This window comes from Podarcis muralis, chromosome 1 (genome assembly GCF_964188315.1).
Source record: "Podarcis muralis chromosome 1, rPodMur119.hap1.1, whole genome shotgun sequence".
Classification (NCBI taxonomy): domain Eukaryota; kingdom Metazoa; phylum Chordata; class Lepidosauria; order Squamata; family Lacertidae; genus Podarcis; species Podarcis muralis.
In genome coordinates this window covers 118,979,001-119,006,265 of record NC_135655.1, presented here as the reverse complement: position 1 = coordinate 119,006,265, position 27,265 = coordinate 118,979,001, and the positions used below count along the sequence as shown (strand labels likewise).

The window sequence follows — 27,265 nt, the reverse complement described above, 5'->3', positions numbered from 1 at the left end:
TGTAAATTTACAGACTATTTGAAAATTAATTGTGATGACCAGATTACATTTGTAGGTTTGCAAGAAGTTTTGTGAGGTGAATAATTTGAATTATTGCATAATTGGATAAAAAGGAAGATGTTAGTTAAGATAATTAAAGGCAATATGAATTTAAGAAATGCAGAAGAAATGATAAAAATGGGGGATCATCAGAGGTGATGGAAGTCCAAAAAGATTGTATAAGATGTGAAATTTTGTGCTATGTATGACAATTAATATGCTCAAAAATTAATAAAAAATATTATTTTAAAAAAGGAAAACTAGAATACCACCAAGAAAGCTATGTTAGCACATTTCTCTTTTACTTGCTTATTTATAGGGATGCTTGAAGATTTTGTTTTGTCCATATTTTAAAACTGATCTGATTTTTACTTCTTGAAGTAGAACACTCTTATTCGTGGTTTTCGGAACTTTTCTGAATTTTGCAATGCATTTGGCGAAGGGCCATAGCTCAATGGTAGAGCACTTGCTTTGTATGCAAAAGGTCCCAGGTTCTATCTCTTGCATCTCTAGGTATAATAATAATAATTTATAATAATTCATTATTTATACCCCATCCATCTGGCCGGGCCTCCCTAGCCACTCTGGGTGGCCTCCAACAAAGATTAAAAATACATTAAAACATCAGTCATTAAAAACTTCCCTAAACAGGGCTGTCTTCAGATGTCTTCCAAACATCAGATAGTTGTTTATCTATTTGACATCTATGGGAGGGTGTTCCTCTTTGACATCTGATGGAAAGGCACCACTACCAAGAAGTCCCTCTACCTGGTTCCCTGTAACTTGGCTTCTCGCAATGAGGGAACCACCAAAAGGCCCTCGGTGCTGGACCTCAGCGTCCGGGCAGAACGATGGGGGTGGAGACGCTCCTTCAGGTATACTGGGCCAAGGCTGTTTAGGGCTTTAAAGGTCAACCCCTAACACTTTGAATTGTGTTCGGAAATGTACTGGGAGCCAATGTAGGTCTTTCAAGACCAATGTTATATTGTCTCGGTGTTATGTAGGACTAGGAACTCTGGTAAAATGATGCCCATCAGTGTTGTCCATACAGAGCTAGATAGCTCAGTGATCTGACTTAATATAAACTAGCTCCCTATGTTTCAGCTAAGAAAAAGTACCAAAATGGGCATAAAATGCATTATTTTAGGTCAAAATGGTATCAAAATGCATGTTTTAGGTTGTGGCTGGAAATGTGCCTTTCAGCACAAAAAGTGCATATTTTGTAAAACAACCATATCTGCAGATTGATGTGGCAATGATGTTGAACAGATTTATGAAGGAGCATAAGTGAAAACTTACATAGCTCAGAAAAAGACTGATCAGTCCATCCCTAGTTTTCCTTATACTGGATTTTTTTGGTTTGGAGTAGGGTTGCCACCTTTGGTCTGGGAAAATAAAGGACAGGACGGGGATGGGGGGGGGGGCAACTGCATATCCTGCAAGTGACTGGGAAATCCCATTTTTTATTGTGAGAGCACGTCAGCCATTTTGTTTACCATGATCTCATGCAATTTCATGATGCAATTTCCCACTGGAAAAGCACTTTTTCAGGGCTGTGATTTTACACCGTGCCCCCAAACACACATTTGTGATAAAACACTTTTTTTTGGGGGGGGGGGGACATGCGGTGTGAAATGGTGCGTGATCATGACAACCACAATGGCCACCATGCTCTCATGACACACACACACACAAATGGCATCCCGGATTTTGGCTTCAAAGTATTTGAGGGGATGAGAAAAAGAGAGAGAGAAAATGAATTAGCAAAATGGAAATACAGTGGTACCTCGGGTTAAGTACTTAATTCGTTCTGGAGGTCCGTACTTAACCTGAAGCACCACTTTAGCTGATGGGGCCTCCTACTGCCGCCGCGCCGCCGGAGCCCGATTTCTGTTCTTATCCTGAAGCAAAGTTCTTAACCTGAAGCACTATTTCTGGCTTAGTGGAGTGTGTAACCTGAAGCGTATGTAACCCGAGGTACCACTGTACAGGACAAACTATTATACAGGATGGCTGGCAACCCTAGTATTGAGGAACATTCAGCCATATAAGTTATCACCTTTAGTACTACAGATCAAGCCCAGGTTTATCAGTTTATCTTTTATGAAACAGAGCACATATAGCAGGATGCTTTGCATGTCATACTGTAAAGCATTTGATTCCTTTCTTTTAAGCCCATATGTTTAACAAAGGTTTGTTTTCTCCCACAGGGTCCTGTGGGTCCACGTGGGCCTCAAGGTCTGCAGGGACAACCTGTAAGTGGTTTGATAATTAAAAGTATAATTGGTGGCATTTGGGGAAAATAATAGACAATGATTTATCATTTGCATTAGTGTGTTACAGTCAACTTTAGGAATGTGTTATCTCCCACTCCCAATAAACTGTCTGGAAATTGAATTTCCTTCCTTCTTTCTTTCTTTCTTTCTTTCTTTCTTTCTTTCTTTCTTTCTTTCTTTCTACCGCTGCACTGCATCTGAACTCTTAACTTCTGTTAACTATGGTTAGTTGAAGCAAGGAAATTCCTAACTCATATTATGAATTTGGCTTGTTTTGGTAAACCTTTGCTAAGATTAGCCACCGTTTGTCTATGTTTGTAAACAACAACAACGACAAACATTTTATTATTTATATGCCACTAATCTGACTGCCACTCTGGGCAGCTCTCAACAATGTATTACAAACACAATGGAACATCGAACATTTCAAACTTCCCTATATAGGCACTTAATATCAAGCTGCAGTTAAATTTAAAATAATAATAATAATAATGAAGTGAAAGCTTCCAACCTGAGGGGAGAATGTGTGAGCTCAAGACTTACTGTGGCTTACTCCTTTAATAAAGAACAGTGGTTCTTTGACAGCTATTATATCAACAATATTGTGTCAAAGAACAGCGGTCCTTTGACAGCTGTTGTGTAAACAAGAAGACTTTTAGGGACACTGCAACCCCCAATAAGTTAATCAAAGTTAATGGAAAGGGATTTCTTCAGTAGAACTGCTTTGCCTAATCCCTGCTCCATTACTGCCCAAATTTTATCAGTGACATCCTTTGGATAATGATAAAAGTATCGGCTGCTAGTTTTCTCATTACTGGAAACGATCCTTGTTGTCATGTACAGTTACTTGCTGCTGTGCTCATATTGTTGCCTCTCCCTTCAAGAAGCCAAGAGTAACTTCCACGGCTTCTCCAAGCAGTCATCTGTCAAGACGTGGACCACCCCAAGATCTGTTTATAAGCATTATAAAAATTTATATGAGTTGGAAATAGATTCATAGACAATGCAAGATATTTCACATCATGTATTTCCTTGTCTAATAGATTTCCCCAATTCTGAATGTATATTTTTTCTGTTTTAGGGTGCTCCGGGCCCCTCTGGCCCTCCAGGTGAACATGGAGATCCTGGGCCAATGGTAAGGTCAATGATACTTCTACCTACCCAAATTTTAAGGGGGTAGGGAGAGAATGCAATGAAATGAGGTGTTGTAAGTTCTGGTGGTGGCACCACTTATGTGGCAGTTATGTGAACCAAATTTGGGGAAACATTTCCTCTCAAGACAGTAAAGCTTTGCTTATTGTTTAAGTTTTCCGGTTGTTCTGATTTTATGAGGGAGCAATCTATTCCTCTCCCCAACCCATCCCCGGAATTGTTTAATTTGTTAATTTAAGAGTGCATCTTTTATCTTGCTAGGGGCCAGCTGGTGTTCGTGGTCCAGAAGGTCCTCCGGGGAAACCTGGCGAAGATGTAAGTTTCAAAATGCTCACCTTTCAGATTTGCCAATGGTATGCTAATGGCAGCATTATGGCATCACGTGTAATCTACTGTACTCCCAAAAACTGGCTTTAGAGAGTGAGGAACTCCATAGAGCAGCTTTTGAGTGGCATGGGTGCTACAGAAGAGGGAATCAGTGATTCTTCCATGCACACAGGTTACTGGTAGATGACTAGAAAAATTTGAAACTTGCCATTTTTCATTTCTCCAAACTTGTACTGTGGCACCTCGGTTTTCGAACATAATCCGTTCCAGAGGACCATTTGACTTCTGAAACATTTGAAAACCAAGGCGCAAAGGGCAGCCTGCAATTTCAATGGAGAAAACTGGGGGGGGGGGGGAACCTCCGCAGAAGCCATTCAACTTCTGAAAAGCGTTCGAGAACAGAAGCAATCACTTCTGGGTTTTTGGCGTTCAAAAACTGAAATGTTCGGCTTCCGAGATGCTTGAAAACTGAGGTACCACTGTATCATCAACCTGTGGGCAACACTTGCTATTTACAAAGTGACCTTTGCATACATATGGACTAGAAACTTATCTTTCATTTTTCATTGTAAGCTGGATTCCTTCAATATTGATACACAGAATGCTAAACGTGGATTTATGCTCAGTTATATAAAAAGGGGACATCTCCAAAGATGCCTTTTTGCTAGCAGAAAGCACTTCCACTTGTGCAATGTATGGCTCCCAATTTGTGCTGATGCCTGCTACCCGCTGACACCTCCTTGCTGGTCCCGAGAATTTGAAAACCCTCCTCAGTAGAGGGCAATGGCTCAGGGGCTGCTATAAATAGATGGGGTTGATAAAACTGGGCGTATGAGTGCAGTCACCATTGTTACAGCCCGCTATGGAGACTCAGTTTCAAGACCATTTCAATTACATTTTCCAACCATCCCTTACCATCACCAACTGTTACATAGGGCAACAGCTTGCATTAATCTGCCAGAACATGGATTCCAACAGAGATTTGACTCCATCCTGCAGGTGAGTGGGGCAATCCGCCTCTCAATCATATGACATCATTATGACACCACATGATTGGCAGGTGGTTTGCCCCACTCACACTGGGTCCTCAAGCACCTTACAGCCAGCTGGCTGCTGGGCAATTGGGAACTGGTGCCAACCCTATGCTCAATGATTTGGGAAGCACCAAGCACAGGGCTGCCATTTCCTGCCTTCTCTCCACCCCTGGGGTGGTCCTTGGTAATATGCTGCCCTGTGCAAGGCCATTTGTGGTGCTGCCTTAAGCTGGGCTTTGGGAAGGAGGCGTGAGGCTCTGGCAGGGCCCTAGAGCCCTTCCTCTTTTCCAAAGCCCGGTAAGCACTTGCCCAGCTTTGGGAAGGAGGAAGGAAGGAAGGAAGGAAGGAAGGAAGAAGAAGAAGAAGAAGAAGTAGAAGAAGAGGAGGAGGAGGAGGAGTTTGGATTTGATATCCCACTTTATCACTACCCAAAGGAGTCTCAAAGCGGCTAACATTCTCCTTTCCCTTCCTCCCCCACAACAAACACACTGTGAGGTGAGTGGGGCTGAGAGACTTCAAAGAAGTGTGACTGGCCCAAGGTCACCCAGCAGCTGCATGTGGAGGAGCGGGGACACGAACCCGGTTCCCCAGATTACGAGACTACCGCTCTTAAGCACTACACCACACTGGCTCTCAGGAGGATACTAGGACCCTGTCAGAGTCCTCACACCACTTTCCTGAAGCCAAACAAGCACTTAATGGGCTCTGAGATGCCACCCTCCTTGGCTGCATGCCCAGTGCAACCACACGGCTTGCACTGCCCGAAATCTGCCCTTCCCAAAAGTTGAGAGAAGGAGGAGAAAGAAGCCTGTATTTTGCATGCTCAAGGAAGAACTTGCTCTTGCAGCCAATGTATGCAAAAAAAACAACAACAAACAAACAAAAAAAAAAAACCCTGCACCAGCTGATTGGCAGGTCAGTGTGGTTTGGGCAAAATGGCATTACAGCCAAAACTGGACCCCCTTGGCAGACTAAGACTGACCTGCACATGGTAGGTTCGCCACGCCTGTAATAAAGGTTTCTATCCAGCTGCAAGCAGAAACTTGAGAGACACCTTCTGTTTGCAGCATGACAGACTGAAAGGAATGTAGGAGTGCTCAGTTTATACAGGTCAATGAGAGTTTCCCCCTTGAAATGCTAATCATAGTGCAGAGAAAGGTGTTTTTAACCCAGGCCGGGGAGGGAAGGCTAATGACAATCCCCACCCCCTCAGCACCTGGTGTTGGTTTAAAAAACCAAACCAAACCCACTTCATGACTGCTAATCACTTTACTACTAATATTTATTTAGGCCCCTCGAGTGGCATAAGAAAGCGCTAATGAGCTGTTTATTTGTTATGTGTCTTCTGTTTGTCTTGTCACCCAAAAAGTTGTGCTACGTTAAGCTGACATTCATATATTGGTTAAACAAAAACAAAACCAAAAAAAAAACTTGAAAAATGTTTTTTGGGGAAAAAGAAATAAATATTCAGATATAGATATTTAACAATGTCACATTGAATTATATAAGCTCCCTTGTTTGCATATATAGTTGTTCTGTATGTGTGAATGTTACCGATGGATTGCAAAATAAATCTGAACTTTTTTTTTATCTGTTTGCTCTTCTTAGGGTGAAGCTGGCAGATCAGGACAACCCGGAGAAGTTGGATTTCCAGGATCTCCAGTATGTTCATGAGCATTTATTCATAGAAAGTCCTGGTGCCTAAACTCCCAGGATAGTAGACTCCTAGTAGACTTACACCATGTTTTGTTTTGCTTAGCAAAACCCTACACACCACTTTACATTATGGGAAACACTGATGATTCCAAACATGTTTTTGAGTTACCATAGAATTTATATATGAAAAGCTTTGCTGGCAGTTGTATACTAAGGCTTCCTAAAACAACACTCAACCAGATATACTGTATTTTTTGCTCTATAAGATGCACCAGACCACAAGACGCACCTAGTTTTTGGAGGAGGAAAACAAGAAAAAAAATATTCTGAATCTCAGAAGCCAGAACAGCAAGAGGGATTGCTGTGCAGTGAAAGCAGCAATCCCTCTTGCTGTTCTGGCTTCTGGGATAGCTGTGCAGCCTGCATTCGCTCCATAAGACGCACACAACATTTCCCCTTACTTTATAGGAGGGAAAAAGTGAGTCTTATAGAGCAAAAAATACGGTATATATTTACACACACACAATGTGTGTGTGTGTGTGTGTGTGTGCGGGTGGCGCTGTGGGTAAACCCTCAGTGCCTAGGACTTGCCGATCGTCAGGTCAGCGGTTCGAATCCCCGCAGCGGGGTGCGCTCCTGTTGCTCGGTCCCAGCGCCTGCCAACCTAGCAGTTCGAAAGCACCCCCGGGTGCAAGTAGATAAATAGGGACCGCTTACTAGCGGGAAGGTAAACGGCGTTTCCGTGTGCTGCGCTGGCTCGCCAGATGCAGCTTGTCACGCTGGCCACGTGACCCGGAAGTGTCTGCGGACAGCGCTGGCTCCCGGCCTCTAGAGTGAGATGGGCGCACAACCCTAGAGTCTGGCAAGACTGGCCCATACGGGCAGGGGTACCTTTACCATATTATTCATATATTCACCACTACCAGAGCAAATCAATAGGAATTTCATAAAAAGGACTTATTCTTTTGAAGAGCTTAATGACTGATAACATATCCAAATCTGCACCAACCATCTGTAAAAATGGCCAAGCTGTATGTTCTCCTCAGGGGAGAAGTGAACAGAAAAAGCTAAGCACCTTTTGAAGTCATGCCATTTCTGTGTGAGTGACTCTGTAGATTGGTTTTTTTTTTGGCCACTATTGCATAGGGGGAGAGGGCACCTCTTAAGAAGAAACCTGCTCCCCACACCTTTGAAAGCAATGAGTTCAACTCTGTGGGGAACCAATAGGCAATCACAGGACATTGTAGAGCACTGATTTTCGCCAGCTGCGCAATTACTTTACTCCCTGCGATTTTCTTTTCTTTTCCCTGAAACCATCACTTAGGTTTCCCTTGGAAGTGTTTCATTTTTTAAAAACCCTCATAAACAATGAAAAGTTAATTCTGCATTACATCCTAGCCTAAACTTAGTTTCTCTACTACAAAAAAGTTCAAGCGTGCATTGCAGTCGTAATTTCTATAAATGTGTCAGCTGCCTTTAAACCTTGCCTCCTCTTTGAACCCTATTCCCTCCACAGACTCCCCTCCCAGGGCATAAAGTCATCTGCTACCCATTGAACCAATTAATAAGTTTAATTGTAGATGTAATATTCAACATTAGAGTAGCATTTCAGCACTTTGCAATTTTCAGCTCATTTGTCATACAACAATAAACCAAATTAAAGTAAGGCAGATTAAATGGAGGGAATTTAATTTTATAAATTTATATTTATTTTATATTTTATATTTTATAAGTGTAGACAATACTGAACTAGATGGCCTAAAGGTCTAACTCTGTATGTTTTCATACCTATGTTTTTATAGGTGAAGCTGAGATAAATTTCTCCAGATCTTGTGAAATAACTGCAGAATACCGGCTCCCTAATTATGCTGTCCTTAGAACATGTGGAAGGTTTTAGTGAGAAACAATTATTTCAAATGACCCAAAAGTATAAAAAAAGTATAAAAGTATAAAAAGTATTAAAAAAAATCATTTGAAAAGAGAAGGAAAGGGGGCAGGCAAAAATTACATCCATAGGCTTGTAAATAAAACCAGTGAAATCAGTTTAATGTAGGTAGTAATGTGTTACCTGCTTGAGTAGGGACGCAGGTGGTGCTGTGGTCTAAACCACTGAGGCTCTTGGGCTTGCCGATCAGAAGGTTAGCAGTTCAAATCCCCGCGACGGTGTGAGCTCCTGTTGCTCTGTCCAAGCTCCTGCCAACCTAGCAGTTCAAAACCATACCAGCGCAAGTAGATAAATAGGTACCACTGTGGTGGGAAGGTGAATGGTGTTTTCAGTGCACTCTGGCTTCCGTCATGGTGTCCTGTTGTGCCAGAAGCAGTTTAGTCATGCTGGCCACATGACCTGGAAAAATTGTCTGCGGACAAACGCCGTCTCCCTCGGCCTGAAGCGAGATGAGCCCCACACCCCATAGTCAAATTTGACTGGACTTAACCATCCAGGGGTCCTTTACCTTTTACCTTTACCTACCTGCTTGAGCAGCATCTTGGGTTTTGGAGCATGTGTAAAGTTCTTTGCAGAAGAGAGGTTATGAGAGAGAGCACCTCGCTGGTTGGTTCCAGGAGGCAAAGACAGGGGGTGAAGCTTCACATATTTACAAGAACCTGAGATCAGTTCATGCCAGCTCCTTAATGGTAATGGGTGGTTGTTTGCCCCATTCGTGAGATACACTTCATCTCTGATGTCAATAGTCTCTGTGATCAATCAGAAATCAACTTAGAGAGTAGGTCTACCTTCTTAGGACACGGGTGGCGCTGTGGGTTAAACCACAGAGCCTAGGACTTGCTGATCGGAAGGTCGGCGGTTCGAATCCCCATGACGGGGTGAGCTCCCATTGCTCGGACCCTGCTCCTGCCAACCTAGCATTTCGAAAGCACTTCAAAGTGCAAGTAGATAAATAGGTACCGCTCCAGCGGGAAGGTAAACGGCGTTTCCGTGCGCTGCTCTGGTTCGCCAGAAGCGGCTTAGTCATGCTGGCCACATGACCCGGAAGCTGTACGCCGGCTCCCTCGGCCAATAAAGCGAGATGAGCACCACAACCCCAGAGTCGGCCACGACTGGACCTAATGGTCAGTGGTCCCTTTACCTTTTACTACCTTCTTAATGACATTGCACTTGAATGTCTAAAGCCAGCCTTTGTGGAAAAAAGCGTAACTTGATGTGTGTTCAAGAATAAAACAGTGGATGACCATCTATTCAGGATTCACTGTGAGGGTGTGAAATTCCACACACTCTAGGTGGCGCTGTTGAGCTACATCATAATATAGAAGTTCATTTAAAGAAATGAAGATATGCCATAAAACCATAAATAAAGGAAACAACAACCATATATTTATTATCGGTAAAAGCAAATCAAAAGAAATGGGTTTTTAGATCTGTGATCATTTAATGAATAATAAAAAAATTGTTCAGTAGATGACACAAGAAGTTAGATGGAAGAAGCATGGAGGGGCATCTTCGCTTCTTCAATGGTGTCTTTTTTTGGTGCAGGACAGAGGTTTAACAGCTGTCATGTAAAAGAAAAAATTGCTTTTGGGTCTGTAGTCCTCAAAATGATTTCCCACTAGATTTGTTTAATTAAAGAGTAGTCGTATATCTCTTTCATTTTGGTAATGAAAAGTCTACCTCTCTTGTGTAAAATAATTCAGTAAGCATTCTAGCTGTTTTGTTTCCATGCATGTAAAAGGACTCTGAACCTCAGCAGCGGCTAGAGCAAATAGGACACAGCCCCAGTAAACTTGGTCTGCTCTCAAGAAGTCCCCACCTGCCAGTCTTATGCCTTTCAGCTAGCTCAGGGTGTGGCCCTGCCTGAACCTCCTTGAGCTCGTTTTCTTACAATTCAGTAATAATAATAATAATAATAAATTTTATTTATATCCCGCCCTCCCCAGCCGAAGCCGGGCTCAGGGCGGCTAACAACAGTCAAATAGTCAAACAGTCAAATTCTAAAAACATTCTAAAAACATTTCATTATAAAATTAATTAAAATCAAATTGTTGGCAACCGATTAGGCAAAATTCTGTGCAGGTTGCCAGAGGAGGGAGTCAGGCTGCGCCCTGACCAAAGGCCTGGTGGAACAACTCTGTCTTGCAGGCCCTGCGAAAAGATGTCAGGTCCCGCAGGGCCCTAGTCTCTTGTGACAGAGCATTCCACCAGATTGGAGCCGCAGCCGAGAAGGCCCTGGCTCTAGTTGAGGCCAGCCTAACCTCTCTGAGGCCTGGGACCTTGAGGATGTTGTTATTTGCAGACCGTAGGTTTCTCTGTGGGGCATACCAGGAGAGGCGGTCCCGTAGGTACGAGGGTCCTAGGCCATATAGGGCTTTAAAGGTTAAAACCAGCACCTTAAACCTGATCCTGTACTCCACCGGGAGCCAGTGCAGCTGGTATAGTACCGGATGAATGTGATCTCGCAGCGAAGACCCCATAAGGAGTCTCGCCGCGGCATTCTGCACCCGCTGGAGTTTCTGGGTCAGTTTCAAGGGCAGCCCCACGTAGAGCGAGTTACAATAATCCAGTCTGGAGGTGACCGTCGCATGGATCACAGTGGCTAGATCAGGGCGAGAGAGATAAGGGGCCAACTGCTTAGCTTGGTGGAGATGAAAAAATGCCGCCTTTGTTATAGCTGTAATCTGCGCCTCCATAGAGAGGGAGGTATCGAAGATTACACCCAAACTCTTAGCGGACGGTGCTGGCACTAATTGCACCCCCGCAAGAGATGGGAGTTGCCCCCTCGATCCCATATTGTCCCTCCCCAGCCAGAGGACCTCTGTCTTCGAAGGATTTAACTTCAACCGGCTCCCACGTAACCATCCAGCCACAGCTTCCAAACATCTGGTCAGTGTGTCTGGGGCCGAGTCAGGATGGCCATCCATCAACAGATAGAGTTGGGTGTCATCAGCATACTGATGGCAACCCAGCCCAAAACTCCGGACAAGCTGGGCGAGGGGGCGCATAAAGATGTTAAAAAGCATTGGGGAGAGAATCGCACCCTGAGGCACTCCACACACCAAGGAGTGACGCGATGACAATTCCCCCCCAAGCGCCACCCTCTGTCCCCGACCAGAGAGAAACGAGCGCAGCCATTGAAGGACTGTGCCCTGGATCCCCACGTCGGCAAGGCGGTGGTCCAGGAGTTCGTGATCGACCATGTCAAAGGCTGCTGACATGTAGGGAGGAGGAAGATGCCAAAACTATTGATTTGCAGTAGATTGGCAAAGGTTTCATGACTCCCAAATGTTTAACAACCACAGAATGACTTCCCTCACCTAAATTAGGCTGCTGAAGCGAAGAGAGCTAACCAGGTCCACTTTTGTGTCAAAGGACTGTGAGTTCAGCTTAGTTTTGCTACTGAAAACAAACACCTAGGCTCACCGTATGCTCAGAGGCACTCTGTTCTCGAAGTCTAACTCCTATGTCTTTTGCATCTGGTGGTGGTTGGTGGGTTTTACTGAAAAGCACAGTAGTTCTCGGAAGAGCCTGAAGTCTGCTCACCCCTTCCCTACACCAGGCTTGCATGTTGTGTGAACGTAGATGTGTAGACTAGGGCCTAGGAGGCCAGGGTTCAAATCCCTGCTAAGACCATGGAGTGCTTACTGTCTCTCAACCTAACCCGCCTCACATGCTCATTGTGAGGATAAATGGGATACATCTTTTGGGCCATAGCTCCTTGGTGGAACACATCCTTTGCACGTAGAATGGTCCCAAGTAGCGCTGGGCAAAACTGCTGTCAAGAAACCCTTGAGAGCTGCTAACCAATCAGAGCAAACAATACTGAGCTACATGGGCCAATGGTCTGACTTAGTATATACACCACCTATGTAACTATGAGATGTTTCTCTTTGTTTCAGGGTGCTCGCGGTTTTCCTGGTGCTCCTGGCCTTCCAGGTTTAAAGGGCCATAGGGTAAGTGTGACCATGTCTGCTTTCCTGTTCAATTTTAGTATCAGGGACCGGCTGGATAAGGAAGAGTGGTGGTAGCCACCCACCCAAGAGCCCACCAGGGAGAAGACAGAAGATGACGACTTAGGTCGTCCTGGTGGTGGGACACTGAAGAGCAGGGATGAGCTGGGAGGTTCTAGAAGCAAGGGGTTTGAGCGATCAAGGGGGGGGGGGGGTGTCAGAAGAAGTAGGCCCTTCCAGGATAGGGCTAGAGGTTGAAAGTCACAGTGTGAGCACAGATTCAGACAGAGAGGAGCAAGTTGCCCTTGCTACCCAACAGCAGGACAGTCCCAGTCCTGCTGGCCCTTCTCCCCATCTGACACCCTGCTCAAGGAGAGTGCTGCACATGGCTGAGCAATGGACCAGACAGACCCAAAGCAGAAGCCCATCCCATCACCGTAGCCTTTGTCTGCTTAGGAGGGATCCAGAGTAAAAGGCTGTAGGGAGAAGGGCAGAGCTGGTGGTCAGTTTCAGCAAGCCAGAAGACTCTACTGTGTTGTTATTTTCTGTTAAATAAAGCTAACTACATTCCATGCCTCCTGTGTCTCCCTGCCCTGTGGTCAACCAGGCACATAGTGTGTGTGTGTGTGTGTGTGTGTGTGTGTGATGAACTATTCTTCTTTGAGTATTAAAAATTAAATATTCTTGTATATATGTCATAGGGACATAAAGGACTCGAAGGCCCTAAGGGTGAAATGGGAGCTACTGGATCTAAGGTAATGGTTTGTTTTTAGTTTTACAGGGAAATGGCTTGTTTCTGTTGTCAGGAATTTGAAATGATCAGATCTCATGCATAGGATAACTAGGGGCAGGATTTTGATTAATGAGCCTCATTAGAGGAAGCTATGTTGCATTTGGTGACAGCGGAAGCTTCTTGCAATGGTTGCCTTACTTCAGCACCATAATGCATAGAGCAGCTGTGTGAATTGCTCCACCCTGTGACACTACAAACAGAGCTGGCAGTAGTGCTGAAGCTCTTCAGCCATTGTGTGGCAATTCAGAGTATAAACCGCTCTACCTATGTTTCGTGGGGCCCGTATGGAGTGGCATCAAGTGGCTTTCTTCTGGCGATTGTGAAGTGTAGGCCATCCTTAATCTTTGGTTTACCGTTTCCCCTTGAAATTACACACCTGAAGAAAAACAGCAAAATATAGTGTAAGATATAGTTCTCCGATGTAATGAGTTACCCATTACTTCTTTATCAGTACCAGAAGACTCTCCTTGACTCATGAGGGAGGTTTTCTTTAGCATCTTCCAGTGGGTAGATCTGGCCCAGCTCTCCCAAAAAGGCTTCCAGCACAGGGATTCTGAAACCAAATGCCTCATTTGGACCCGCCTGTTGCAGAATCCACTACTGTAGCTTTATGGTACTTGGAATGCAAATTGCTTTCTTCATATGATGCCGTTGTTAGGGGGACAGCTGCATGGGACAATGGTTTTCCTCTCAACAGTAGAGGTTAAAGGGACAAAGCAAATGCATGCTTCAGAGAAGCAAAATTATGCTCTCAGGGTGTTTAAAGATGAGTGTGCTTCTGGTAGTATATAAACCAAGGTCTACCCATAAGTAACAGTGCTGCATTTATGCATAACATAGTACAAAATGGCACGATGAGGTTATTATCCGAGGCAATTTAAATATTCCTAACTTTTGCATATGTGTTTTCTGTGAATTTATAGGGGGAACTTGGTCCATCGGGTCAGATGGGTCCACCAGGCCCTATGGTGAGTGCCATTTGTATTATTTATGATTCCTGTTTCTCCTGCCACCCTGAATGCTTTACTGTTGTGATATCGTGGCAAGCATGGATCCAGTCCATGTGCTGAAGAAATAACGTAGTTACTTTGATCAATCTTCTCTAATGTTGTTTGACTCTGCAGTTCTTATGCATGTTTACTAAAATGAGTTCAATCTCTCTCCCCCCCCCCCCCAAGTAAATATGTTTAGGAGTGATGTCTTAATGTCCTCAGTTGTGGGGAGAATTGTGTGTCAGCTGAACACACTGGGGATAGATTGGGTGGGACTGCTTCTCCTCGTCCCATGCCCCTCCATGGATAAAAATTCAGAGCTATTATCATTCTCTGTTGTGCACTTAGCAGCACAGTAACATCTGGAGGACCAGAGGTTCCCCAACTGTATTTATGTCAGGGACCATGTTGAGGAGGGCTGCACTGAGGAGGAATGGTGGGAGCCTCCCTCTGCTCCTGATCTGGATCCTGAATCTTCCAAGGAGCAGGAGGACAGTATAGATTTGGAACAGTGGTTTGCAGAGGGACATAGTTCAGAAGGCAGAAGCTGGGAAATACTGGATGGGGAACAGCTAGGAGAAGAAACACTGGGGGAGAGAGAGAGTTAACAGATTCACTGTCTCTGGAAAGCATTCCTCTGCTCTCCCCAAGGTCAAGAAGAGCTCAGAAAGTGGCAGAAAAGAAAGCACAGAAAGCACAGAGGGTACAAGCTCAGATTACAAGACTTAGGGGTGACGTAGATTAATAGGGACGTAAGGGAGTGGAATCCTTAATTGGGAGCACCGCCATTTTAGGAGATGGGTTCTTTGTTCCCTTGCTGTGATTATTAAAGTTTCTAACTGGTAAGAAGACTCCTTTTCCTTAGTTCTGCTTATCTGCTGCCACGGGGGGAGGAAGCTGATTCCCCGAAGCCTGACAATTTACATTACTCAGCAAAACTTGCTCATACCAGTAACTCTTATTCAAGCATGTAAGCACATCCAGACTGATATTTCTAGCCATGATACCTGAAGCCAAAAGAAAGGGAAGTTATCTTAGTGAGTAAATATTATCACTTTCAGCCTGATAAAGTGGCTACCAGGTGGAGGTGAAGAAAACCTCCAGCAGTCAGAGAGTAGGACAATAAGGTATGGAAAATCTTAGCAGAATACCATCTCAGATCAAAGCCACTTCAGATCTTAGGCATGAAGGCTGCAAGCCTAACCACGTCTACTCAGAAACAAATCCTATTGAATTCACTGGGGCTTACTCCAAGGAAAATGCGATTAGGATTGTAGGCTTCAATATCTTTTGGGAGTGATTATTCTCTTCCTTACTTAAACAGGGGTGGGATGTAACAACCCTTTCTGTATGTCTACCTGGACTTAGAGGTTCGTTTTCATTATTGTAGTCATTAATAAACCCATTATTATAGCTAGGTGAACGGGATTGTCTTGCCTGACCTTGGAAACCTAATATATCCTGCCTAGGAATGGATCTGTAATGTTACCTGCTAGATACTATACTCTTTATCACTCTTATGGCTTTCTGTTGTTTAATATTTTAATGCTGTTTCTGTTGTTGTGCCTTAAAACCTTAAGCAGATGAAACACATTAAGTAATAAAATAGAGTAAAACAGATAGCACGTGATCCAGAAAAAACCCATATATCACGTAGGTTGTTTCACCTGTGACGACTGTTGTAGAACATGATTGCACACTGTTTGCAGTGAAGTTGTATCTCCGCTTAACTTTGGCTCGCTAGAATGTTTTTTTCACTCCCTCTTTTGCTGGTTGCAGGGTCCTCGAGGAATGGCAGGAGAACGAGGACGAATTGGACCACAGGGAGTTCCAGTAAGTAGTTGTAATGGAATAACCCCAACAGATCCCAGCGGGGTGCTCTGCAGTGAGGTCCAATGAGTCCCAGCTCCTCAAGGTGTGTGTGTGGGGGGGGGGGGGGGTCAGCCCTGTCCCATAGAGCTGGCATCTATGGTCCTAGTGGTGACCACAATATATTGGTTTGGCTGAATAGTGGACTCCCATAAGTGAAAAAATTAAAGGTGTGTGTGTGTGTGTGTGTGTGTGTGTGTGTGTGTGTGTAAAGTTTACATTGGAATTGCCCCCACTCTTATTTCCTCCTATTGCCCTATACCTGCTGTTATGGGTTTTGTCCTCGAGCCACCATCGTATTCCTCTTAGGTTTCTCCCAAGCTTTCCTAACCTTCATTTTTCTTGTTTTTGTTTTCTACTTAGGGGGCTCGTGGTTCTCATGGTATGCCAGGGAAGCCGGGGCCAATGGTAAGCAGCACCTCTTGTCCATCTTTCTTCGCCCCCCACTCCACCCAAGTTGTTTTCAATCTGGTCCCATTTCATTCAAATGAGAACTGAACATGACTCATTTGGATCACACCACTGTTCACTGTCAACCTATTTCACAATGTGTTCTGGAAAATTAGCTTCCAGCTAAGGCCTGAGCGTTACAGACAGCAGCTGTTTTTTGGTGTGCCTTGACATGAGTGCACGGGCCCGTAGGATGGGGAATGATGTAGGGTCAGGTAGACCTGCACTTGCCCCTGCCTCTCCAGAACTGTTCTCCTGCCTGCTTCTTATCAGGCAATGCCACATCAGGGCACATGACCACATGTGCTTTCTTGTTCAGTAGAATGGCATTATCTTTACTTGGTGCTTGGCTTGAGCCCCACTTGCTACCAGGTTTGATCACCACGAGTTAAGGTCCACGATTCTGATTGAGTTTCCGGACAGAAGACCAAAAAGTATTTATCATTCATTCTAATACAATCTGATTTGCTAAAAATGGAGCCTTCCCATAAATCCATAAAGGGCTCATCATGGAAGCAGCAAGCAATTATTGCACATCAAGGCCCCAAGCTCCCCAATTTGTTGAATAATCAAACACATGGACACAGTATTTTAGGTTAATGGGCGAATTAAGGCCACAACTTTATTGGTTACAGAATGTGAGTGGTATTGGCTTAGGCATTGGAATTGAACTGACAATATCTGACTCCTGCCCACCATGCAGGAAGTCCAGTAAGGGTCAACCACCAGTAGGGGGAGCCCTGTTGATGTATATCAACTGAGAGCTCCCCCAGGGTCCCCAATGAGGTCATGGCCTGGCCCTAGCCCCTACCCAGGCTTCGGACGAGATCCACACCCCTGGATCCCTTTAACGGAATACCCTTAAAATGGAGGGCAGGTGATGGCCACACCTCCCCTCCCCAGAACCAGGTTTTACCAATGCCTAACTGCCAGACCTTACAAAGTTGTGACAATTGCTACAAGGTCCCCTCGACAGGCGACCAACCGAGGTCCATAGCAAGGCCAATATGACGAACGCCTGAAAAGAGGGCGGGCAATCCGTGAAGCAGGAAACCAAGAGGGCAATTCCTGGCCACATGGCTGCTTAAATTCAGCCAGTCACGCCCCCTGGCTGACCAGATTGGTTGGGCAGGTGTATGACGTTGCCAGGAATCCCCTCTGACGCTGTGCATGGGGAGAGCCCGTGGCCAGTGCGCAACACCTCCCTGCTGGCAAGCGGAGCGGCCTTCTTGTCAACACATAGATTCAAAATGGCCTGTGCAATTTGTTTCCAGTCCAAAATGGCTAGATCCAATTCTGATAATAGTGTTGCAGCAGATAACTGGGAGTGCTGCTGTACTTTTAAAGCACATTTGAAGCACTCCCCCCCAAAGAATCCTGGGAATTCTAGTTCACCTCTCACAGAGTTACATTCCCCAGCAATCCTTAACAAACTACAGTGCCCAGAATCCTTTGCTGTGTGTATGTGTGCTTGTGCTTTAAAGGCATAGTGTATACACAGTCTAAGTTTTGACATGTTATATTTCAGCCAGCCTTTTGTGGCTACTGAACCCGCTCAGTTCCCATTGAGTTGTTTCAGGGTTTTCTCTCTTCGGGTGTTTATTTTTGTGCTTCCACAAACCTTGGGTTCCCCCCCAACCCTGCTGATGCCTTCCTCATTTGTATGTAAGGGCTGACATTTGGGGAACTGGGTTCACTGTTTATCTATATGCATGTTGAGCTGTTGTAGTGATGCTTTAAGAAAATTCAGTACAAGGCTTCATGGCAAATGATGCTCTCATCATGAATTAATTTCTGGAACAAATCATACTACTTACTGAGATTGCCAGGAGAAGCGTCCTTTATAACAAAGCATTATTTTACAGTGTGTGAGTGCCTCTTGTTCTTCCAGAAGGTGCCAAGCCAGCAAAAAGGAAAGTAAAGGAAATCACTGGGGAGCAGTGAACATTTTGAAGTGGTGGTAAATGTTTATGGCCGCTGTGTGCTGCTACCCAGAGCTTGTCTAGACAATCTATCTCTTCAGCATAGCCAAAGAAACAAAAAGCACTCCAGAAGCCTTTAGCATTTTTTCCACTATATATCAAGCCAGAAAATATTGGTTAATTCTGTGGAAGAACATGACAGAGAAATATCCAAGTCTCCCTAAGATGATGGAAAATAACTTTTCTGCGAGAATAGCAACCATAGACACTGCGATTGTCTCAGTATATTACTTTCTGGGTGGACTGTACTAAATTAGGAGATCTGGGTAGCAGTTCACACATGCAGGGGTGACACTTGATACTGCTGATGAATATGAAAATTCATTTCATTCTAAACAGAGGAGATGTATAGTCCTATGACATTTGATCCATGATGGTTCATTCTGCAGAACATCATGCTTTTGCTGTTGTTTTATTTTGATGGAATGATTCCATGTGCCTTACAGACCTTGAACATGAAACTTGGCTCACCTTCCCAACAAAGCTGAGCATTTTATCATTTTCTTTTGAGTTTTGTACTAACATTTATCTGTTGCGAAGTTCACCATGGCTCAGCCCGCAATGCTCATTTCAGCCAAGTATTTCTGGATCACAGTAAACCAGATTCTCCCAATATCAGATTGCATATTTATGGAACAAGCTTTCAGCTTTGAAGATTTGACAGATCGAATACCAATCCCAGGACTGACCTGTGCTTAATTTTCTCAACATGTGAAGCTACGACAATAAGACTCTGTTAGAACATGATGGCAGAGGTGTAAGAAAAAATGACTCACAGTGTCCCAGGCTGCTGGTGTCTATACAAGGAGTGTGGGCTCTCATCCATTACATGTACAGTGTCAACACACCCAAGCCAGCAGCTGCTTAGGCCAAAGATGCCTGGTTTACTAATGCTGCATGCATAGCAGCTGAGGGCCTAATTCCAATCGGACACCAGCTGCAATAAATGGCTGTAACATTCCCTCCACACACTCACACACATTTTGTTTCGTGGGCATCCAACTCAATGGAGAGCTCTGATGACTAAAAAAACTTGCTCACTTCTTTGCAATTTTTTCTTTGCTGCTAATAAAGATATTGCCCTATTTAGATTTTTAGATTTTGCCTGGCGTAGACATATTTAATGTCAATATGTCTCCCATTCATAATTCATTTTCTCCCCAGAAAGTGAATATTCATTGAACTGAATGCTGAAAAGGACTCGCCTAGTACTTACAATGTAGAGACATCACCTTGCCAACAAAGGTCCGTATAGTAAAAGCTATGGTTTTCCCAGTAGTGATGTATGGAAGTGAAAGCTGGACCATAAAGAAGGCTGACCGCCGAAGAATTGATGCTTTTGAATTATGGTGCTGGATGAGACTCTTGAGAGTCCCATGGACTGCAAGAAGATCAAACCTCTCCATTCTGAAGGAAATCAGCCCTGAGTGCTCACTGGAAGGACAGATCCTGAAGCTGAGGCTCCAATACTTTGGCCACCTCATGAGAAGAGAAGACTCCCTGGAAAAGACCCTGATGTTGGGAAAGATGGAGGGCACAAGGAGAAGGGGGCGACAGAGGACGAGATGGTTGGATAGCGTTCTCAAAGCTACCAGCATGAGTTTGACCAAACTGCGGGAGGCAGTGGAAGAAAGAAGTGCCTGGCGTGCTTTGGTCCATGGGGTCACAAAGAGTCGGACATGACTAAACGACTAAACAACAACAAAGTACTTTCAAATATCTTGGTTGTAGTTTGCTGCCCTAAGAGATCTATCAGGGATTGCTCGTTCCTTGTGAAGAACATTTATTGACATTGGGTGGATGTCCTCGTGGAGCTTGGGTTGGCAGCTGCATGTTGGTCAAGCAGCCATGTTCAATCACATTGTAAATTCACTGGGAAAATCTGCATAATCATTGGAAAACCAGCCTTTCCCAGAAGAAAAAGCGGTACACGTGGTTAGCTAATCATTTTGGTGCAAGTTACCACTTTAGGCTGACTTTTAAATGCCCAGTATGTTTTTCCCCACCATCATGTTGTCTGCTAGAGATGATAAGGAGAACATGTGCTCAATTATGTTTACTATCTCCTTGTTGTAGGGTCCCCTTGGTATTGCTGGTTCACCAGGTTTTCCAGGCATTCCTGGCAGGAAGGTAAGTCTTGTTTTGGTTCCATTCTGTTAGGGAAATACCTCTCCACTTTTTCTGTACTGCATCTTCTAATATGCATATTTTTGTTTCAGAACAAGGAGATAAAATATCCCTGGCACCCCAATTCTGAGAAAGTTTACTCAGGAGTAAACCCCAATGATTCAAAATCAACCATGCCGTGCTTGATTATTTGGTGTAGAAACAATCAGTTTATCCATCATTTGTCGCTAGATCCTGGTCTTAGTGCGTCATCCAAACATGAGCTCGTGGTTTAGCTTTCTCCAAACTAACCATGAATTATGGCCAGGTGTGTCCTAAGGCTAATGGCTTGTAGTTTGGGAGAGCTGAACCGTGAACCTGGGTTTGGATGACATGCTAAGTCAAACCACGCACAGTTTTGCAGCAGGATGGTCAGGGAGGAGCAAAACAGCTGCAATGTCCTCTCTGGGAGTCTCCAGCACTAAGCCATGGTTTAGCTTAAAGTGGTGTTGTGAACCAGGCCTATGTATGGGAACAAGGATCAGCTCCTCCTTTCCTTCTTAGCCTGGAGACAAAGAGAACCTGCATTTATTAACTCCTCGCTGAAGCAACTGTGTGAACAGCAAAGACTGCTTTACTGCCTAAGTTAATATGGGCACAGGCTGTTTGAAGTGATACATATGAACATATCCGACAATAATATGAAGAAGCGAAGTCACAGAAGAGATTTAAGTGTGCTGTTGAGCGAAGCTTCTATACGCATTGCGTGTTTTTTTTCTTTTTTAAGGTTGTGAGTGTGGTGTTATTTAGCTGGATAGATCTGGTTGCAGCATCCCTTAGGAAACCGAAACAGCTGGAAGTGCAATTCATTTTAACAGGAGTTGGCAATGCACCTGGGGCTCTTCCTGTGCCACAGAATAATGAACTGCAGAAAAGCTAAACAGCCAGGTTTTCCTCATTTATATGGTGTCATAAAGCAGCCCTGTTCTCATGCAAAGTCGGTGTTAGCTCATCTCCCATGCTCAACATTTTTCTTTTTTAAAAAACCCACCTACAAGAGAGGTCCATTTAGATGAAAGAATTATAATAGTGAAAACACACCCCTATCTTTAACACTAGGATAGTATTAGTTTTTAATAATGCTGGATCTAGTTTCTTTATTACTTCATTTTTTTTAAATTCTTTTTTTTATATGGCCTCACTGGCAGGCTATAGTTTTCTCACGGTTATTTTTCTAGTGTGCTTTTAAACTTTGTATTTAAGAATGTTGGGTCTATAGGAAAGTTGGCGTTCTTTATAGCCTAAAGGCGCAAGCAAGTGGTTTGAGGAAGAGTCCTGGGGAAAGTTCCTACCACTGTATTTTTATTTCAAAGGGTATTTAGGGGGGGCACTTTCCCAATGGATTGTATGTTCTGAATAGTTTTAACTGGGAAAAGCATGTAAATATACTGAATTAGTCTGTGTTGGGCCATTATTTGCACTTGTTGCTCTGAATTTTCATTTCATTTCAGCGCCTGTTTCCCCTTAAAGAAGCATGTTATATGTGTGTGTGTATGCATGTGTGTTGTGCAGACTAGATGGGGCCTAGAAATGGGGCCACTGTTTTTATCGGCCCAACCTGAGCCCTTGACCAAAAGAGGAGAACTTTAGGGAAATTCTCCTTGCTATGGAGAATTCCAAGGAAATTCCGAGTGCTTATCGATTGTGGTGACATCACATTTGCTGTGACATTTTACTTTTGTGCCCCTGTCCTATTCACAACTGATCTACCAGTTGTGGGTAGTGGAATAAGGCAGTGGTGCTCACCAGACCTCCGGCCAGAGGCGTAGCAAGGTCAGGTGGTACCTGGTGCAGAATTTGTTTTGTCACCTCTCCACATCGAACTTTTTAAAAGAAGAAAAAATAAGATACTTACATTTGCAAGTGTTATTTTCTGGCTTACAGTGGTGCCTCGCAAGACGAAAAGAATCCGTTCCACAATTCTCTTCATCTTGCGGGTTTTTCGCCTTGCGAAGCAAGCCCATTAGCGGCTTAACGGATTAGTGCTATTAGCGGCTTAGCGGGCTTAGCGGATCAACTGATAAGCGGCTTAGCAGCTTAGTGGATCAGCTGTTAAGCGGCTTAGCGGATCAGCTGATAAGCGGCTTAGCGATCAGCTGTTAAGCGGCTTAGCGGCTTGGGAAAAAGGGGGGGGAGGAAAAAAACACTGCAGGAACTCGCAAGACATTTTCGTCTTGCGAAGCAAGCCCATAGGAAATTCGTTTTGTGAAGCACCTCCAAAACGGAAAACCCTTTCGTCTAGTGGGTTTTCCGTCTTGCGAGGCATTCGTCTTGCGGGGCACCACAGTATTTACTTAACATTGTGAGCATAAGCACTTAACCCCCCCCCCAGCTTTGTTCTCACACCCACCTCTCCCCCTGTGTGTTCCAGTGTTTGGGTCCTGAGTTGAGGGAACTTTTGCTTCTTTCCTTCCCTCCTCCCTTTGCTTGTTTGCTCACCTGCCTCCTTCCCATCTTCTCCCTGCCTGCCTCCTTCAGCAGCCTAGGAGCGTGGGGCAATGGCCGCCGGCAAAGAAGCGTGGATCCCCCCTTCCCCCAATGGCTCAGGGTAGGCTTGGGAGTCACGGGTGCATGGCGCACCGAATGTCAGCCCCCTCGGCAATGACACCCAGGGTGGTCCGCCCCCACCGCACTCCCTTTCCTACGCCTCTGCCTCCGACTACCTGTGTCACTGCTGCGTATGGGACACAGCGTATGGGAGGGGTGAAGTGGCAGTGAGGTTAGGTAAAGGGACCCCTGACCATTAGGTCCAGTCGTGACCGACTCTGGGGTTGCGGCGCTCATCCGGCTTTATTGGCCGAGGGAGCCGGCGTACAGCTTCCGGGTCATGTGGCCAGCATGACTAAGCCGCTTCTGGCGAACCAGAGCAGTGCACGGAAACACCATTTACCTTCCCGCTGGAGCGGTACCTGTTTATCTACTTGCACTTTGACGTGCTTTCGAACTGCTAGGTTGGCAGGAGCTGGGACCGAGCAACAGGAGCTCACCCCGTCGCGGGGATTCGAACCGCCGACCTTCTGATCGGCAAGTCCTAGGCTCTGTGGTTTAACCCACAGCGCCACCTGCGTCCCATGCCACCCGCGTCCCATTGGGTGAGGTTAGTGTGTTGCAAAAGCACCAGTGGAGCCAACCCTTGATTGATCAAGGCACAACATGAGCTATGCCTGCCCAAATTCCCTATTCTACAGAACTATTAAAGGTTCAGAAGCCCTGTCCTCTTTTTCCACCTGGCCACCCATGTTCTGGAATGTAAAACTGGGCAATGCTAATGGGGTTGGCCACCTTCCCCAGCTGGGATTAACAGATACTTACTTGGACCGTAAAGGCTTCTTAGTGGGAAGAAAGTTCTTTGCTTTCCTAGCACCCTTCTGTACTTTCCCCTCTTCCTTACTGTGTGCGCACAAAAGAGAAAGCATTGCTGACGTCGCTCTGCGGAGTGGTGGAGGCTGAGCTGCTGAACTATTTCTCTGTCCTGAAGTTCTTAAAATCTCATCACCGCAAACATCTGGTCGCCATGTCCTTGGAGAGAAACAGCTCAAGGACTAATCAGCCTAGCAGATGTTTTGCGCTGTATTTACAGTTGGCCGTTCTCGCTAAACAATCATTAGTCAGTGCAGTAATTTAAGGGATTAAGTAATAATCCTTTTAATGGATGGGCGGGAGCAGGGAATAGGGACAGACCGAAACAATGTCGGCATGTGAAGGAACTTGGCGAAAGGCAGCAAGTATGTGGTTTTTGTTCTTTTTTGTTTAAAGAAGTGTTGGCTAAGATTCTCACTTTTGATGGAATGATCTCCCATTGCATTAAGGGATTCACCAAACATATGCAATGTGTCTTTTGCAAGTTTATAGCGTTTAACATGATTTGAATATTATTTTAATGAATGTGCATCTATCACATGGATTCTGTAGCATCTTTATTTGGAAGTGTTCACTGCATTATACATGGAAAACTGGAAGTTGGGGAAACTGGATTTTTAAAAAAGGAATTGGCTCCATGGGTGTGTCCTTGTGGCCTCAAACTCACCGCTGCCCTGCCCCATCCCCATCTGGCAGGCTGAAACCACACCAGCTGAGGACGTGGGTGGCGCTGTGGGTTAAACCACAGAGCATAGGACTTGCCAATCAGAAGGTCGGCAGTTCGAATCCCCGTGACGGGGTGAGTTCCCATTGCTCAGTCCCTGCTCCTGCCAACCTAGCAGTTCGAAAGCACATCAAAGTGCAAGTAGATAAATAGGTACTGCTCCGGCGGGAAGGTAAACGGCGTTTCCGTGTGCTGCTCTGGTTCGCCAGAAGCGGCTTAGTCATGCAGAGTCGGCCACGACTGGACCTAATGGTCAGGGGTCCCCTTTACGCTAACCACACCAGTTTCAGGAGAGTGGTTTCATGGCTGTGTCCCACCACATGAACTTCAACTAGACTGCTGCTCTGCTACAATGATATTCTCTTTGCAGTTTAATCCCAGAGCTGTCAATCGTTGCCAGCATCTTTCTCTTAATGGTGGTGGTTAATATTCAGAAACAATCCATTTCTCCCCCACCTTTTTTTCAGGGTGAAGCTGGTCCAACAGGTGCACGTGGTCCAGAAGGTCCTCAGGGACAAAGAGGTGAAACAGGTCTGCCAGGTCCTGCAGGAACATTTGGTCTTCCTGTAAGTTCACCAGACTTTTCATAACCTGAGCATTTCATGAGTCCTAATTTTTGTTGCGGTGGTGGAACTGTGTCTGATCTCTGCTACTACACGATTGCAAGTGGCGGCTCACACTGAATTTTCCTATTTTAGAACATTTCTTTTTGACATCTTGATTTTGATGTAAAGGGATTTGTATGTGTGCATCCATGTGAAAGTATATTCAGGAATGTGAGCTACAATTCCAGCCACGCTACCACAGCGACAGCCAGGCCACAATTTCCCTGATGTATAATTGAATGCATAGTTCAGGGGTTGCCGACCTTTCTCGGCCCATGAACACATTTGCAAAGAGGAGAAGCTATCATGGGCACCATTCAAAGCCCACAACCTGTTAGATTGCTTGCAGTAGAACACTTCTCTCAAGTCTAATTTCAGTGGCACAGGTGTGGGGCAAGTCCTCTGCAGGCAGATGTGCATCTGCAGGAGCCAAGTTGGTGCCCCCCTAGCATAGTAAATGGATCACTAGAGAATTAATAATCTGTAATAGAAAGAAGCGGGAGTCCCAGTAACGGAAGAATGGATACAAAAGCTTATGAAATATGCAGAAATGGCAAAACTTACCGGAAGAATAAGAAATCGAGATAGCAAACTTTTTATATATAAAAGAATGGAAATGGTTTGTTGAATATTTACAGATAAATTGCAAAGAGATAAAAACATTGGCAGGATTATTGTAATAACCTGCGGTTTCATAAGAGTGTATATTTAAAGTAGATAATTAAATGAGCAAATTAAATGAATTTGGATATGAAAAGGATATTAAATATTCTTAATTCGCATCAGCAAATATCTCAAGACGGCTGCACTTTGAAGGTATGGTGGGGGTCTGCCCAAGGTGGTTGCAGCTAACGCACACCACTGTCTTGTGTGGCTACAAGGTAGTAGCTTATGATACACAGATGACACGTGTCCACAAAGTATTAGATCAATCTTGACTGCCTTTGATTTTATTTACAGCTGCAGAGGTGTGCTCAGTCTGAGAAATACTGAAATTTCCATTGTTTAAGCTACGTAACATCTGCACATTTTCCTCTTGCTGCCAGTTTTTCAAAGAAGGTGTGGATGAACGCTGAAGCTTGTTGCTAACGATGATATATCTTACTCTCCATTTAGGGCTCCCCCGGTACGGATGGTTCCCCAGGTACTAAAGGGCCATCGGTAAGTGATCATATAAACAACCAAATAGTTTCTGGGCCCAATTCAAAGTGCTGCTTTTGACCAAGAAAGCCTTAAATGGCTCAGGACTTCAGTAGCTCAAGGGCCATCTCTCTCCATATGAGGCTACCTGGACCCTGAGATCATCTTCTGAGGCCCTTCTTCATGTGCTTCCTCCACGAGACGTCTGGAGGGTGGCAACATGAGAACAGGCCCTTTCTGCAGTGGCTCCCTGTTTCTGGAATGCTCTCTCCAGGGAGTTTTGTCTGGTGCCTTCATTCCATATCTTTAGGCACCAGGCATAAACCAGGTGGTGATATGATGATGGTGGTGGTGGCATGTCTTTCCTTATTTTTTTTAGCTGCTTTTTTAATTTATTTAATCGTTTTTTCAATACAAACAACAACCACAAAAAACACATACAACAAAAACCACAATAACACTAATAACACAATTTAACAATTCAGATTTGAGTACTGATATACCTATAACTACACCTTTTTAAGAATATTTCCCCACCTCTCCTCCCCCTACTTCCCACCACTGTCCACCTTATCACTTAAGTATTCCTTCCAGATTTCTTCATATTTATGCATTCTTAATTTGCGTCGACATGCAATTCATCCACAGGTAGCTAGTCTGTCCATATTGTCAATCCATGCACTCAATGGAACCTTTTTGCGGCTCTTCCAATTCATCAAAACAAGTTTTTTGTGTTGTTGTTTTTTTGCTTGTAATATGGCACAGTACATCCAATTTTTTTGACCCCTTGTAATCTCCCACA

General features: G+C 44.6%; 1 protein-coding gene across 2 annotated transcripts in view; it reads left to right on the top strand.

The window, feature by feature from the left end:
• COL5A2 (collagen type V alpha 2 chain) overlaps window positions 1-27,265 on the top strand; it is a 170,176-nt gene that overhangs the window by 93,868 nt on the left and 49,043 nt on the right. For both annotated transcript variants that reach the window (XM_077917254.1, XM_077917251.1), the window contains 12 exons: window positions 2,250-2,294; window positions 3,397-3,450; window positions 3,729-3,782; window positions 6,437-6,490; window positions 12,332-12,385; window positions 13,084-13,137; window positions 14,099-14,143; window positions 15,947-16,000; window positions 16,400-16,444; window positions 20,545-20,598; window positions 25,186-25,284; window positions 26,440-26,484. In XM_077917254.1, the coding sequence (XP_077773380.1) occupies window positions 2,250-2,294; window positions 3,397-3,450; window positions 3,729-3,782; window positions 6,437-6,490; window positions 12,332-12,385; window positions 13,084-13,137; window positions 14,099-14,143; window positions 15,947-16,000; window positions 16,400-16,444; window positions 20,545-20,598; window positions 25,186-25,284; window positions 26,440-26,484 (657 nt within the window). The remainder of the gene's footprint in view (window positions 1-2,249; window positions 2,295-3,396; window positions 3,451-3,728; window positions 3,783-6,436; window positions 6,491-12,331; window positions 12,386-13,083; window positions 13,138-14,098; window positions 14,144-15,946; window positions 16,001-16,399; window positions 16,445-20,544; window positions 20,599-25,185; window positions 25,285-26,439; window positions 26,485-27,265) is intronic.